Source organism: Centroberyx gerrardi, chromosome 21 (assembly GCF_048128805.1).
Source record: "Centroberyx gerrardi isolate f3 chromosome 21, fCenGer3.hap1.cur.20231027, whole genome shotgun sequence".
Taxonomy (NCBI): Eukaryota; Metazoa; Chordata; class Actinopteri; order Beryciformes; family Berycidae; genus Centroberyx; species Centroberyx gerrardi.
The window spans coordinates 15,539,306-15,553,849 of record NC_136017.1 but is presented as its reverse complement, the minus strand read 5'-3'; the positions used below and the strand labels follow the sequence as shown (position 1 = coordinate 15,553,849).

Genomic DNA, 14,544 nt, shown 5'->3' with positions numbered 1-14,544 from the left:
GGTGTTCAATTCCCTGCAGTGTCCTGCTGATTGTTTTGGCATTTACATGAAAGCCCATATTATTTTCACTCAATGAATTGTCTCTAACAACTGTCACTAACTTCCATAACACTAAAACAACTTGTTGCAACTCAATACATTAAAACTAACAACTGTGACTAACTTTCATAACACTGGTTTCTTTTCCTGCATTACAACAGCATTTATAACTAAAACATGTATTCACAAACATTTAGCTCATATATAGCAAACTGCACTAATTACACAGTTATCCACATTTAGTGAACAAAATGAAGTACAATTATGCCACAATATGAAATGCTGCCACTCATATACTGTTACTAATGCAGATTTTGCTTTACCTTCCATGTAGCCTCAAAAAGCAAAAGTCACTGGTAATGGTACTCCTAATTTACTGGGATGGGGTTCGATTCCCTGCGGTGTCCTTGCTGATTGTTGTGGAAACTACAGAAAATCCCATATTGTTTTCTCTCAATTAACTGTATCTAACAAATGTCACCAACTTTCATAACACTGTTTGTACTTTCAGCATTACAACAGCACCCATTTTAAATAGGGATTTACTTCATATAATAGCACAAATTGATTGTAATACAAAGTAATGATTATCCATCCCTAGTGGAAATCAGGAATTTGAGTAAATTGAGTACATAATGTGATTTAATTGAGTCACCATGGTAATGTACATTAACTATTCCTGCTTACTTTAGTGTCATGGATGTCTGTAAGTTGCACCAACCAAATTTGATGTGAATCTGATAAACACTTTAAGAGACACTGTCAAATAAGCCTAATTTCTTATGTCCACGTGGGACCGCTATATATATGAGACACTATTGAAACAAAAGCCTAACCCTAACCCTATTCAACACTGCATGAATGAGTATCATATTATTTCCTGTGTTCAGTATGTCGCGCTGGAGATGACATATTGGAAATTGTGTATCCATTTGATGAACTATGTGACACCTAGGCTTCACTTCATGTTGGCAGTAGGTGGTGCTACATAGATGGGACATTAATGCAGCAATACATTTACTGGAGGTCGTCTGACATGGATATGCATTTTCATGAATATCGGACATTTCCCAAAGGAGTTAAATGTCAGTTCCTATGTCCACTATGTGGCGCTAGAGAGCATGCACCAATTATACGTTATGTTCCTGTATATCAAGTGTAGACCACACAATATAAGTTTCATGTAAATGGGATGATGTGGGATGATATGGCTGACTTCCATGCTATTACTATAACTGAATATTGGCATGTAGATGTCCTCAGGCCTGGACTCTTGTCCAGCATGTGAAATTTGGTGCAGATTGGACAATGTATACTCAAGTTAACACAACTTCCTGTTTCATGGCGAAACATCGAAATTCGCCACGCCGCCAGGGCAACGCCGTTCGATGAAAACTCCCAATCTTCACAATGAAGCATCATTAAGGTCTTAAGGCTTTTCTGACCACATTTGAGGTGGATCTGGTCAACCTGCTAGGAGGAGTACATCAAAGTATAAAACATGGCATTTCCTGTTGCCAGTAGGTGGCGCTATGACTATAACTGAATATTGGCATGTAGATGTCTTCAGGCCGGGACACTTATGAAACATGTGAAGTTTGGGGCAGATTTGACCATGTACAGTCGAGTTACAAACCACTTCCTGTTTCGTGGCGAAACATGGAAATTCAACGCCTCGCCATGGCCACGCCGTTCGACGAAAACTCAAAAGTTTACCAACTTTTCATCGTCAAGGTACAGAGCCCCTCTGGGGTCACATGGTAGAAAAAAAACCTCAATGTGTAAATCTGTGCGAACGGATTTGTAAACTGTACGAACGGATTTCAAAACCGTGCCCTTGGATTCACAATCTGTGCGAACGGATTTGTAAACCGTTTCCGTTCGCACAATTTACAAATCCCTTCGCGCAGATTGTGAATCCGAGGGCACGGTTTTGAAATCCGTTCGTACAGTTTACAAATCCGTTCGCACAGTTTACAAAATCCGTATCAAGGTCTTTTATATACGCTGCGCAAGTTTGAGGTGGATCTGATTAACCTCCTAGGAGGAGTTCGTTAAAGTATGACCCCTGTAAATGGCAAAAAATACACAAAAATGTCACAATAAATTAAAAATGGCTGGCTTCCTGTTGGGTTTAGGTCATGGCACCAAGAGACTTTTTGTTAAGTCTGGACATGATACATGTGCCTACCACATTTCGTACATGTAGGTGAAACGTACCGCGAGGGCTACTTCGTTGAAATTTTGTAGGGGGCACTATCGAGCCATTTTGCCACACCCATGCGCAAGACCCATAAAATATATAATTTTTCACCACTTCTGAGGCATTTAACCCATAGCTTATTAACGGCATGTTGGCCTTGGTGTCAAGTCAGACCTCCTGTGTGACTTCCACTTACACTGTTTGGTGTTTGAGTCTTTGTGAACTTCAACAGCCTAACAGATGACAAGCACAGGACATTTACCTGGAGGCAGCTCTGGCTGACTACATCGCTATTAATTTTTACTGTAAAAGGACATAACAACAGTTGTATTTTACTTTGCTACAGATTCCTCCTGAAATACGTTTTTGTTTTTTCACAATCACTTAAATGTGGAGAGAGAAAAACTTTAAACGTTTATTTTGAAAGTTGTAACCGGAAGTCTTCTTTTTTATTCTCGCAATCTTTGCACTTTGCACTAGAGCTCACAGAACCATTGGTCCCGCCCATTCGTCCACGTCAGAGGATATTTCCGGAAGCAACTCGGAGCTGCGTCAAGCTAGCCAGAGTTAGCTGGAAAAAGAACAGAAGTAAGGCGAACTTGCCTTTCAAATAAAAGCGCAAAATTGGATAGTCCTGGGGGGAAAAACTAATATCGGGGTGGACAGAACAACACATCAAAGTAGCCAGGTGAATCATTAGAATACATATGGAGTGAAACGCTAGCTGAAAAATAAGCTAAGTTTTGTATTTGAGTCTTTGTGATTTTTGACAGCCCCAAATCGGCTAACGGTAGAATTGCATCTTGCGATAATAGGCCATGGGCATTAATTTAAACTGGGAAAGGGGGTGTTTGAAAAAAAAAAACAACGCAGTTGTATTTTTATTTAATTTCATTACATTTTCTACTTTAAATACCGTCGTTATTTTCACTTTCGCAATTGGTATTACAAAAAAATGTTGCTACGTTCGTCGATAGTGCTTTTATTTTGAAAGCTGCGACCGGCAAATTTCGCTGTCATTCTGGCTGACTTGACACTTGTAGAGTAATATTGATACTGTTCTAACTGGACCCTCTCCCAGTTGCCCTCGTGCTGGAAGCCAGTTCGCGATAATTTTGACAGTTTGCGGATTGGATGGAAACAGCAAGAACCGAGCAGCTAGAGAACCGAGCCGACCCTGGCCAATCCAGGCCGGGTCGAGATGTGAGAGACACCAGCACCCAGACAGACAGCAGAGTACAAGGTGAGAGAGAGAGAGAGTGAGAGAGAGAGAGAGAGAGAGAGAGAAACAGAGATGGAGGGAGAGTTGATACTATATTGGTTTAGGTAAATAGGTTTCTCTTTCTTGACATGCCAGTTAAACTGATTTGAATTAAGAGAGAGTGCGCGTGTGAGAGAGAGTGAGAGTATACAATATCTAGTATAGCATAGAATGTTTACCATTTCACAGTATACAGTTGTATAGGCTACTATAATACATGCTTTTGACCCAAATAATCATCTCAGTATCAATTTAAAGGATTCAACTTGATGTTTGTTGGTTCCTGTTGTGTACTGCTGTGGCAATATTGCTTCTGATAAACAGCCATGATAATAAAGTCATGGATTGAGAGAGATATAATCTCTCCAACCTTGCTTGTCTATGTGACAGTGACCAGATAGTCTATCATGGAAAATAGAGGTGTCATGACCAGTGATGTAGCTGTAAATAAAAAGGTGGCTGACCTCTGACCACCAGTCGGTGATCATCATAAGGCAAACAACCACCAATATAAACACAAATTAGTTATATTGTCAGAAATTCATTCATTTATGTAGTTTTTTCCTCAAGTGACCCAATCCTCATGTACCTTACATCAGTTTAATACAATTGACTATGATGTCTGCTATGAATTTAGGTCATAATGTTCCATCTCAACCTAAAAAGATGCCTATATCCCCAGTCATAACCCTGCAACCACACCAAACCATTGGTGATGAATCATAAAATCTCAAACAGATAACCATCTGTTTGAGTCAATGGAGTTTCTACAGCATACTGGCTAAAATGAGATAAATGGGGCACTGCTTGCTTTTGCTGGTGATATGGCATTTGTTTTGCTACAGGAGATGAGTTTGAGTTGGACAACCCTCTCCACCCCCTTGATTTATACTTCTTACAACATCACCCTCCTTCACATACATACAATTATATACTGTCACACCTTGGAACAGCCCAACAGGAGGCAGAGAAGGGGCAAGGTTATTACTCATTCACTTATCCTGTCCAGAGTTTCCCAGCTGGTCCAGGGATTCCGGTCACAAGCCCACTTCTAAAACCACACACACACACACACTCACTTTCTCTCTCTCTCTCTCTCTCTCTCTCTCTCTCTCTCTCTCTCTCTCTCTCTGTATGTATCTCTACCAGGCCAAGGCCCCCCCAGGTTGTCAAAGGTAAACTTGTTCACCCTGTTGAGCCTGTGGATGGAGCTGTTCCCTCAGGAGCAACCTGAAGACGAAGACCACAGTCAGGTTGTAAATGAATCTGGTGTACAAACAAACAGAGACACAGACCCTCTTGGCAGATTTAGCCAGTTCATGTTGATTTTATATTTAAAGTTTTTGGGAGATTGTCCCATTGGACATTTTCCCTGTTAAGTTATGAGAACACAGACACCAAAATCATCTGCATGTCCCCCGGTAGATCCCTACTTTAGCTTACACTGTGTTGAGTGACAGTAGGTATTAGCGGACCTCTAATTGTTGTGTCTGGTGGGTTGCAGGTCCGTGGGACGGGTCTGGTGGTGGTTCGGGACGGTAAGGTGGCGGGACTCCACTGTTCGGGGCCTGAACTCCACGCAGGACAGGTAGCCATCATCCGACATGGAGCCAGACTGGCCGACTGTCAGCTGTACTTCTCTAGAAGACCCTGCGCCTCCTGCCTCAAGATGATCATCAACGGTGAGGAGAGAGAGAGGGGCGATAGATAGATAGAGAGACGGATAGAAAGGCAGAAAGACATGGCTGGATGAATGAATAGACAGACATCCATCTATCCATCTATCCATCCATGTGCACACTATCTGTACGCTACTCAGAAGAAACTCAAGGACCTCCTTCCCATACAGTGATGAGCTGCTAAGACATTGAGGGACTCCAAGTCATTTCTCAATCAGCTAAGCATTCTCTCTAACCTCTCTGCCTTCATGGGTATCTCCTACACTTTCCTCTGTCATTATGTAACCTTTCTCGGACAGTTTCTCCTTGAATAGCATTGCAATGATTTTACTTTCACTATCATTTATCTTGGCAAGCAGCCATTTTTATACAGGAATCCGTTATAGTCATGCTTGCCATAGCGTCAGTAGATGTGAATCCTTCCTTGCTGCCATAATAACTTTAACAACACCTGGAAAATAAACACTGGTGATGTCTTTTTCTCTTTTCCAGCCGGAGTCAGTCAGATCTCCTTCTGGCCCGGGGACCCCGAGGTCAGCATGCTACGGCCCGCCTCTACAAACCATTCACATTACCATTCCCACGATCCAACTGACTACGTTGCCCAGGAGGCCACGCTGGACGTTGTGGCAACAGAGAAACTGAAATCCAACAGCCGTCCTCACATCTGCATGCTGCTGCAGCCGCTGGCGCACGGCCTGGCACAGTTCATAGACGAGACCTCCAGGGGGAGTGACTTCATGGAGAGAGTGACAGGCGATGAACCAGAGCTGGACGCAGAGAAGTTCTTCACCGGGTACTCTGTCTGTCTGTCTGTCTGTCTTATTTAATCATGCAAGGGTTATCCTTTTTTATATATGTTTTATAAATGCTTCCTGTTCTCCAGACAGCGGAGGAGACGCCTGGAGGAGTTCTCCAAAGAGTTCTTGATTGAGAAGGCACAGCAGCACCGAGAGGTTTTGACCCAGATGGGCCTGGAGAACTTCTGCATGGAGCCCTACTTCTCCAGCCTGAGACACAACATGAGGGACCTGGTCGGCGTTCTGGCTACAGTGGCTGCTGGGGTGCCGCAACTCCACCATGGCTTCTACAGGTAAGAGACGCACTCCGAGTCTGCCTTCCCATCGCGGTTCTTACGTTTTTTAACCTTTATTTATCCAGCGAAGGGTTTCTCTGACAGCACCACCCTGATTCACATTCATTCAGTTACTGTACGTCCATCGACACCAGGGAGCTGCCCAGTAGAATCACACGCTTCTACTCTTCGCCACTGAGCAGCTCCACTAGAACAATTGGGGGTTAAGAGCCTTGGTCAAGGGCAACTCGGCAATAGTGGCTGAGTGGAGGAAGAGCTTTACTCGCTCCCTTCTTCCCTCAGTTCACTTTCCCCACCAAATCTTACCCAGATGGTTCGGGGGTTCAAATGGTAGACTTCATCCCTACGTTGTAATCGTTGAGGACCATCAGTCCTTCGTTATGGACGCTTCCCCTGTCTAGTTGCTCTACAGGGTGTCCGAAAAAGTCTGGTATTAAAAGGAAACCACCAATTAAATGTGCATCAAAACTGCTTGTCAGACGTGGGATTTGAATTAAGGATGCGCCCATATGGTTTGTTGAAGATCTTTCCCACCTATATCGGCCGATAACAATAGCGAAATGCATTTTTGAAAGAATGTTAGTACAAATGCAGGTGCAAAACAGGTTAAGCTTCTCAGACATGCCTATCTTAAGACTATTAAGTTGTTTTAAACAAAAGATCATGTTTTATTCTGTTTTTGACAGTTGACAGTTGTATGAAGTGACACTCCTAGAAAGAATGGTCATCCCTAATTTGAATCCATGCCTCTAGATTCAGAGACCAGAGACTGGTGCCTTAGATCACCATCCTGCCAATGAGTGTGTGCAGGCAAAAACTGTCCCACACCTTTTTGTACCTGCTATCCACCTTTGTTGTTGGGCATTGATCTTGTCATTTCTGGCTCCCAGGGAACAGTCTTCGACCGGCGACCCATCCCAGCTGTCACCGGCCAAGACCTCAACGCCTCCTCATTACGAGGGAGTGTCCCAAGAAGTGGCTCGCCACTGCATCATCCAAGCCAGGCTGCTGGCCTACAGAACAGGTCTGGTTGCTTCTTCTGCTTGTCACTGACTACATTAGCATGCACAGAATACCAGACCATATCCCGGTTCAGGTCATGTTTCGCGTAAGCTGTTGTCACGCATCTTCTTATCCCACTCACAAATGCCCCTGTGTTTTTAACCTTTTATTCAGGGACACTTGACTGAGCATGCAGGCCCTTTTTAAGAAGCACACTGCTGTACATTCACACTTCTAGGCTGCCCTGCTTAGCATGAGGAGGAGGGTCAGTCCATGCCTCCACAGTATGGGACCTTAACTGTGACAGAGTAAAGGCCTTTCCAGGATAGTGTTGTAGACACTAGGCGCTCTTAATCCAGCCCAATTGTCAGTGAGAGTGCCACCTACAGAAACTGAAACCTCATCAATAGAATATCCAAGGAAAAAGACGTCACAGTACTGGACACACTGTTTGATTGACAGGTGATCTCTGGGAAGTGCAGTGCAGAAACACCACAGCAATGAGCGCTGAGCACCAAAGATGGACACATAATAAAAAGAACGAGAATCTTGCGTATTACCACTTTAACACCCCCCATTTTGCTCTATTCCTCTTTATATTCTATTTTTCTTTGCGGGAAAAGACAGGAATATAATAGGGTGAAAATAGAGGAGAAGATAGGGGAGAAGGTCTGAATACTGCTGGTGTCTGAAGATTTTTGTCGAGCCATAGGAAAGCTGTCTGACTCTTCTGGTTTCACTGGATGGGTGTGATCACCGTTTAGTCTGGATGGCATAACTGGTCTCAAATGATGAGACTCAAACTACTCCATCAGCATTCCAGCTTTGATATTTTAGCCTGAGGAAACCTTGAGGGTGTTCCAAAACCATAAAGTCGAGAAGCATAGATGACATTGCCAAAGATTCTTAGTCACCGTTTTATTTTTGTGGTTGTGTGGTCAATAAAAGCATGTAAACGCAATGAAAATACAGGTTAAAGAAATGCAAAAGAGGAAATTAATAGAATAGATAAGATCAAATAATGCTTCATTCAGCCACTAGGGGTCTGATCAGGAACACAAAGCAAGAAACGATCTCCCTTTAGATATGGATGGGAGTGGTGTGTTCAAAAGCAACTTACCATGTAATCCTCTTGTTTTGTCAGTCTAGAGCTGCATTCCTGTTTAAGACTGTATCCTACTGCCAGAAAGGTCAAAATAATTTAAAAGAACATTCCTTTCAAATTGTCCATTTGTCACCAGGTCCTAACATGTAATCTGCCATTTTCATTCCAGAGGACCCTAAGGTGGGCGTGGGTGCTGTTATCTGGGCAGAGGGGCAGTCGGTGAGCTCAACCCTCTTCTCTTTGCTTTGATTTGACTATACTATTATATTATATTATACTATTTCCGTTTAGTAGCTTCAGTTCAGATTTGATACTTTGCAGACAGCTTGAACTGATAATATTAGCCTCATGAATGCAGATTTTTGTTCTGCTCCAAACAGCATCAGATAAATCCATTGATGTCAGTGAGGGTGGCTACAGTATACTGCTTCAGGTTAGGATAGGAAATTATTTCGATGAAAAGATATTTTAATGAAATTAGACAAATTCTTGTCATCTAGCACTACTACTGTCTGTAGATTTGCAGATACAGTTTTTGGGAGATTTGCCTGTTAACATAGACACCAGAATCACCCATGTGTCCCCGGTAGATGGGTGGTCCATGCTAACACTTTAACAGACACTACGTTGATTGATAGTAGGCTATTAGCATTATCTGTTTGTGTAGAAAATTGGTAAAATTTACACAAAATTTGATATAAAAATAACCAGCAGGGACTACTTTACCTGTTTCTATAGGAAGTGAAGGTAGTAGGTGATGGGAGACTGTTTACAGCTGAAAATCACTCCACAGCAGATGAATACATGGTTGTTCACCTGAAATGGTTCCAAAAATAAACCTGGCTACAAAAGTGTGTAAAGTGTTAGCATGGAGCCTACTAGCACTCAACATATTGTATGCTAAAGTGTTAGCATGAAGTACAATCTACAACAATCTACCAGGGACACATGGATGATTGATGACCAACAGGAAAATGTTCCAAAATACTGTATCATTGACTCTCTATTGATGTGGCATTCTGCTCTGCTCTGTTGTCCCAGGCCGGCTGTGATGGTACAGGGCGTCTGGACCTGGTGGGTTGTGGGTACAACGCCTACCCAGCGGGCTCGCAGTACGCCGAGTACCCGCAGATGGACAACAAACAGCAGGACCGACAGAGACGCAAATACAGATACATTGTCCATGCAGAGCAGAACGCCCTCACCTTCAGGTCAGAACACACACTTCTATCAGGTTTTATCATTCCTTAGGTACACACCCACTTGACAGAGTGGATTTTTTTTTCTTAACTGCCAGATAACCAGCGAATGTAGGTACTTTCACACTACAGGCGTTCATGCTCAATTCAGAATGGCTACTCTTCATATTCTCATATCCTTCTAATGTGTTATCTACTGCATATATCTTGATTTTATTTTTAAATTTTCTCTTATCTCATACTTCATATATTTCATATCTTCGTTTTATTTTCCTATCTTACATATTATAGTATATATATCGTACATACAAGTCCATTTTTTCCCCCATACTTATGTTCTTATTTATATTCTATTTTCTTGCTTTTTCTTATTATTTGCTGCTGCAATGACCCGATTTCCCAAGTTTCTTCCTGCCTTATCTTAAAAGAGTGTTTCACAGAGTTCTTCCCGATGGTTTCAGGAGTCGGGACATCAGATCGGAGGAGTCCACCATGCTGTTTGTAACTAAATGTCCGTGCGATGAGTGCATCCCTCTGATCAGAGGAGCCGGCATCACGCACATCTACACCACCGACCTGGACAGCGGCAAGGACAAGGGAGACATTTCCTACCTGAGGTTCAGCAGCCTGAAGGGAGTCAGCAAGTTCATAGTGAGTACATGGATGGAGGGATGGATGTATAAATAGACAGAAAAACAGCTAGAAAGACCGAATTTACTACAAACTACTGTACTTTACTGTACTAGACACTTGTATAGGAGGATATAGTTCAGTCTATGTTGTTGCAGTTCCTACTGGCCGCCAATAGAGGTCGATAATGTCATAGATTAGTTTATTAGGATCCTTATTAGCTATCACCAAGGTAACAGCTAGTCTTCCTGGGGTCCATAAAAACAGATGAAAGAGGCACATAAACAGAGAACAAGTGAAAATTAAAGCAAAAACATAACCAAAATATACAAGAAAAGTCTTCAAAATTTTATTTTTTTCTGTTAATCAGTTCTTGAATGTGCTGTATAATCATCTGGTCAGTTTAATAGTAAAAACACCCATATTCCTTTCTTAAATAACATGATAGAAGAGATCAGTGCCCCTTTAACCCAAAGCTGAAGTCTGAGTTACAAATGATATTAAATGTTGAATACATTTCAGCAGGAGAAGCAGGTGAATACTATTATGAAAGCTGTACCTTCATGTACATTTCTAGAATATACTGTATATAAAATAAATATACTGTACAGTACTACATTTTGAATAGTTTTTTAAGACAGAGCAGCAGTATTCTTGAAGTTAGTGCCTGTGATCACAGGGTCACTAGTTGGAATGCCTTGACCAGTTGGGAAAATCTGTCTGGGGAGAGTGAATGAGAGGCATTTCCTCTGCCTAAACAACTACTGTTGAGGTGCCCTTTTACCAAAGCAGGTAATCCCCCAAACTGCTCCATTGCAGCTGCTCAGTAGCCAGCAGTAGAGGACAGGTTGTACTGGGCAGCTTCCAGAGTGAATGTGTGGAACTGTATGAATGTGAAGCAGGACGTTGCTGGAAAAGAGCATGGAGCTCAGCTGACTTTCCCTGAACAAATAAAGGTTAAAAAGATCTTCACCATAGCACTTCTCTATTATACATAGATAGTATAGGGATACAGCAATATTTGTTCCATCTATAGTCTGGTGTTGCTTTTGTTGTTTCCTCTGGATAAAAGTGTCATTGAAATACTTTAAACGTACTGTAAATGCAAATGTACTGCCTGCCTACTCAGTCAACATGTCTATGTTGAGTATTTATTGAGTATTTGATAAATAGATAAATTAAATGGCTACATACAAACCTACTGTACATACTTTGTTGCATAATTAAATCTCCTCTCATTCAACATGGAGAGCTACGGGAAAAGACAATGCCTTGTAACTTTTGAAAAGCCGCTGTGCTGTAGATTGGTGCAGTTGAAGAAGGCAGATAAGAACCTAACATGGCTGTAAGTTTCACTGGCTTGTAGAATCTAACATTGTTTTTCTGTCTTCACAGTGGCAGAAGTCAGTTGGCTCTGTGTCGTCGTCTTCTTCTTATCTTGCCAGTGAGTTCTCCATCTTGTCATAATTGTGCCATTGTCAACAATGCATTGCAATAGTAAAGTTATATATAAGTTATATTGTTATTTGGCATTCTTGAAAATTGGCTTTTTGTATTCCAAGAATATCAATCAGGTGTTTGACAAGATTCATCTCTACAATCAGAGAGATTTGGCTGCTTTATTTACCAACTAGGGGTCTGATCACGAATACAAACCAAGAAAAAATCATTCTCCCTTTACAAATGAATGAGTTGTATGTTCAAAAAATGAATGAATGTTCTGAAATCTTAAAAAGCAACCTGACCAGTCGCCTCTCTGTTTGTTCCCAGATGGTTGTGTTGGGAAGCATGGCAGGCAGGCTGACCAGGAGAGTCAAAGCAATAAGAGGCAGTGCACCAACAGATCCCAGGACCCGCCCCCTGTCTGCTGAACATCAACCATGGACGGTTATATGAAAAAGCAGAGAGTCACATTTTTAACTCTTTGTGCCACAGATCTGATATTATTATGGCTGCCTAAATATAGCCACAACAGGGAAAAATCTAGATACTGATGGTTTTCCTAGACTGCAATGAGAATATCAAATCTGTGTCACAAATAGTTTAAAAATTAGTTATTTTATGCCTTAGATGTGGGTCTGGGCTCCGTTTTGCAAAAGTCTAATTTACAGTTGAAGGAATACACCAGTGTTTTGTGAGCTTCTTCCATTGGTCAACTTAGCTGCTAAAGTGATGAGAACACAGACACCAAAATCATCCATGTGTCCCTGGTAGATCATTGGGTCTGGTGCAGCACGCTAACACTTTAGCATACACTATGTTGTGATATGATGACAATGATAGTAGGCGACTAGCATTAGCTCAAAAGTGAGAAAATGTGAACTTGTAGCAGCTCTAAAGCTAAATGGTGAGTGATCTGAAATTATATGTGGCTAAATCTGGCAGTTTTGTGTAGGAGATTGGTAAAATTTACATGGAATATGATATAAAAGTAACATACTGTTTTGAACTAGCAGGGACTACTTTCTCTGTTTCCATAGGACTTGAAGGTGGTCAATGATGGGAGACTGTTTACAGCTAAAAATCACTCCGCAGTGGATGAATATGTAGTTGTTCACCTGAAATAGTTCCTAAAATAAACCTACATAAAGTTACATCAGCTATATTGAGTTCATATTTCTGTTTTAAAATGTATGAATCCACAGGCCATATAGTAAAAACCACTAACAACTTTATTACTAAAAGGTTAGTACTCTTACTTTGGATAATGTTAGTGGCCTGCTATCACTCAACATAGTGTATGCTACAGTGTTAGCATGGAGCACCAGAGCCAATCATCTACCAGGGACATGTGAATCATTTTGGACCTGACAATCTACCAGAAACTTGTATTCCTTTAAGGCCAAAATCTGAGGTATGGCAGACATTTGTAATTTCAAGTCTGCTCTCAAATCAGTGTTCAACCTGACAACATTTACTAACCGTCCTACTGAAGGCTTACTAGCCTTGCTGGAATACTTGATCTGAAAACAACCGGATGCAAACTGGGCTCCGTTCTCCCAAGCTATGCTTACTTCCAATCTTTCACTAGTTCAATCGCTCAGAAGTCGTCGGTGTCGCTGGATGGGAGAGACGAGGACAAGTTGAAAAGCAACAGACTGACCTCATGTGAAACCACTAAGAAGAGATGGAGTTACGGAAGGAAGGAAGGAGGGATGGATGGATGGATGGATAGGTAGAAGAGGTAAAGAATGCATACAGAGCAAACTTTCATGGACAAAGTGGATGTAGGACAATTTTAAAAGCTGTAAGAAACAAGGGCAGGGAATAAGGATATTGAAAGTGAGTAATATATACAGTGAAATAAGTAGATTTGTTTGTCATTTTATTTTTTTATTGAATTGGTGTATAGGTTATTTAAATGATGAAAGATGTTTGATAACGTATGTATGGGAGCACTGAATAAAGGACTACATGTAAGTCAATTGCTGTACTTAGAGTTTTCAAGAATTGCAGACGCTGCATGGCGTTCTGGCACTTGGGAGGACATCGCTGTGAGAATATTTGAAGGACATTTAGCTGTCTTTCAATCTGTACGATTTTACTAAGAATAATAATAATATTACAGATTTATTATGTTTTAATGGGCTTGGTATATGGTGTCCAGAATGTCCAACGACCCAGAGAAACATGATGTGGTTTAAATGCAACAGTTACAGTATTTCATTCTATTCCATCTTTTTCATTGCTTAATAGTTTATCCACCGTTTTATGCTGACATACTTTATAAGATATATATATATAAATATATATATATATATATATATATATATATATATATATATATATATACATATATATATATATATATATATATATATGAAAAACCAAAATACATTTTCTCATTTTTTAAAGACAAAGCCAACTTGTTTGCAACTTGAAAATCCTAACTCTTCTGAATAGTTTTATCCTTTAAAGGGATACTTTGACATTTTAAATTGGAACGTGTCGCATTTTTAGGAAAATAGTTCTATATCGGCACATTCATTAACCAATAAAATAGCATGTTAGCATTGCTGCCATTCTGCATTCAAAGCACCAGCCATTTTCCATAAAGCATAAGAAAAAAATCCAGAAACTTCAAATAAGCACAGACCCACTGTATGCATTTCCATCCTTTTATTTGTTGTGAATGTACAATAGCATCAATGTGGAAAATAGGTGGTTTTCAAATGGTAACTGCTTAGAGGACACTGGTAAAATAATGTCTAGTTTTGCTGGGACCAGATTTTTTTGGCTATTGCAGTTGGAGAAACGGATGAAAAACCCAAAGAACTAGTTGAATTTGGCTCAAGTGACATTTCTGATGTACATTTTTACATCTCTTGTT

The 14,544-nt window shown here is 40.9% G+C and overlaps 1 protein-coding gene across 1 annotated transcript; it reads left to right on the top strand.

Moving 5' to 3' along the window:
• The first annotated feature begins 3,352 nt into the window (after window positions 1–3,352).
• cdadc1 (cytidine and dCMP deaminase domain containing 1) lies at window positions 3,353–13,952 on the top strand. Its single transcript, XM_071913944.2, has 11 exons — window positions 3,353–3,485; window positions 4,653–4,756; window positions 5,008–5,185; window positions 5,675–5,978; window positions 6,069–6,275; window positions 7,169–7,302; window positions 8,555–8,604; window positions 9,427–9,596; window positions 10,046–10,235; window positions 11,610–11,658; window positions 11,985–13,952. Exons 1-11 carry the CDS (start codon window positions 3,377–3,379, stop codon window positions 12,083–12,085), a joined length of 1,596 nt encoding a protein of 531 aa, XP_071770045.2. The 5' UTR covers window positions 3,353–3,376; the 3' UTR covers window positions 12,086–13,952.
• Window positions 13,953–14,544: the final 592 nt, after the last annotated feature.

Bases quoted from the DNA above. Each gene is read 5' to 3' on its own strand.
- cdadc1 (XM_071913944.2), top strand. From the start codon at position 3,377: ATGGAAACAGCAAGAACCGAGCAGCTAGAGAACCGAGCCGACCCTGGC. The intron at 4,757-5,007 runs GTTGTAAATGAA...GGTGGGTTGCAG, and splicing joins AAGACGAAGACCACAGTCAG to GTCCGTGGGACGGGTCTGGT. The intron at 8,605-9,426 runs GTGAGCTCAACC...CTGTTGTCCCAG, and splicing joins TCTGGGCAGAGGGGCAGTCG to GCCGGCTGTGATGGTACAGG.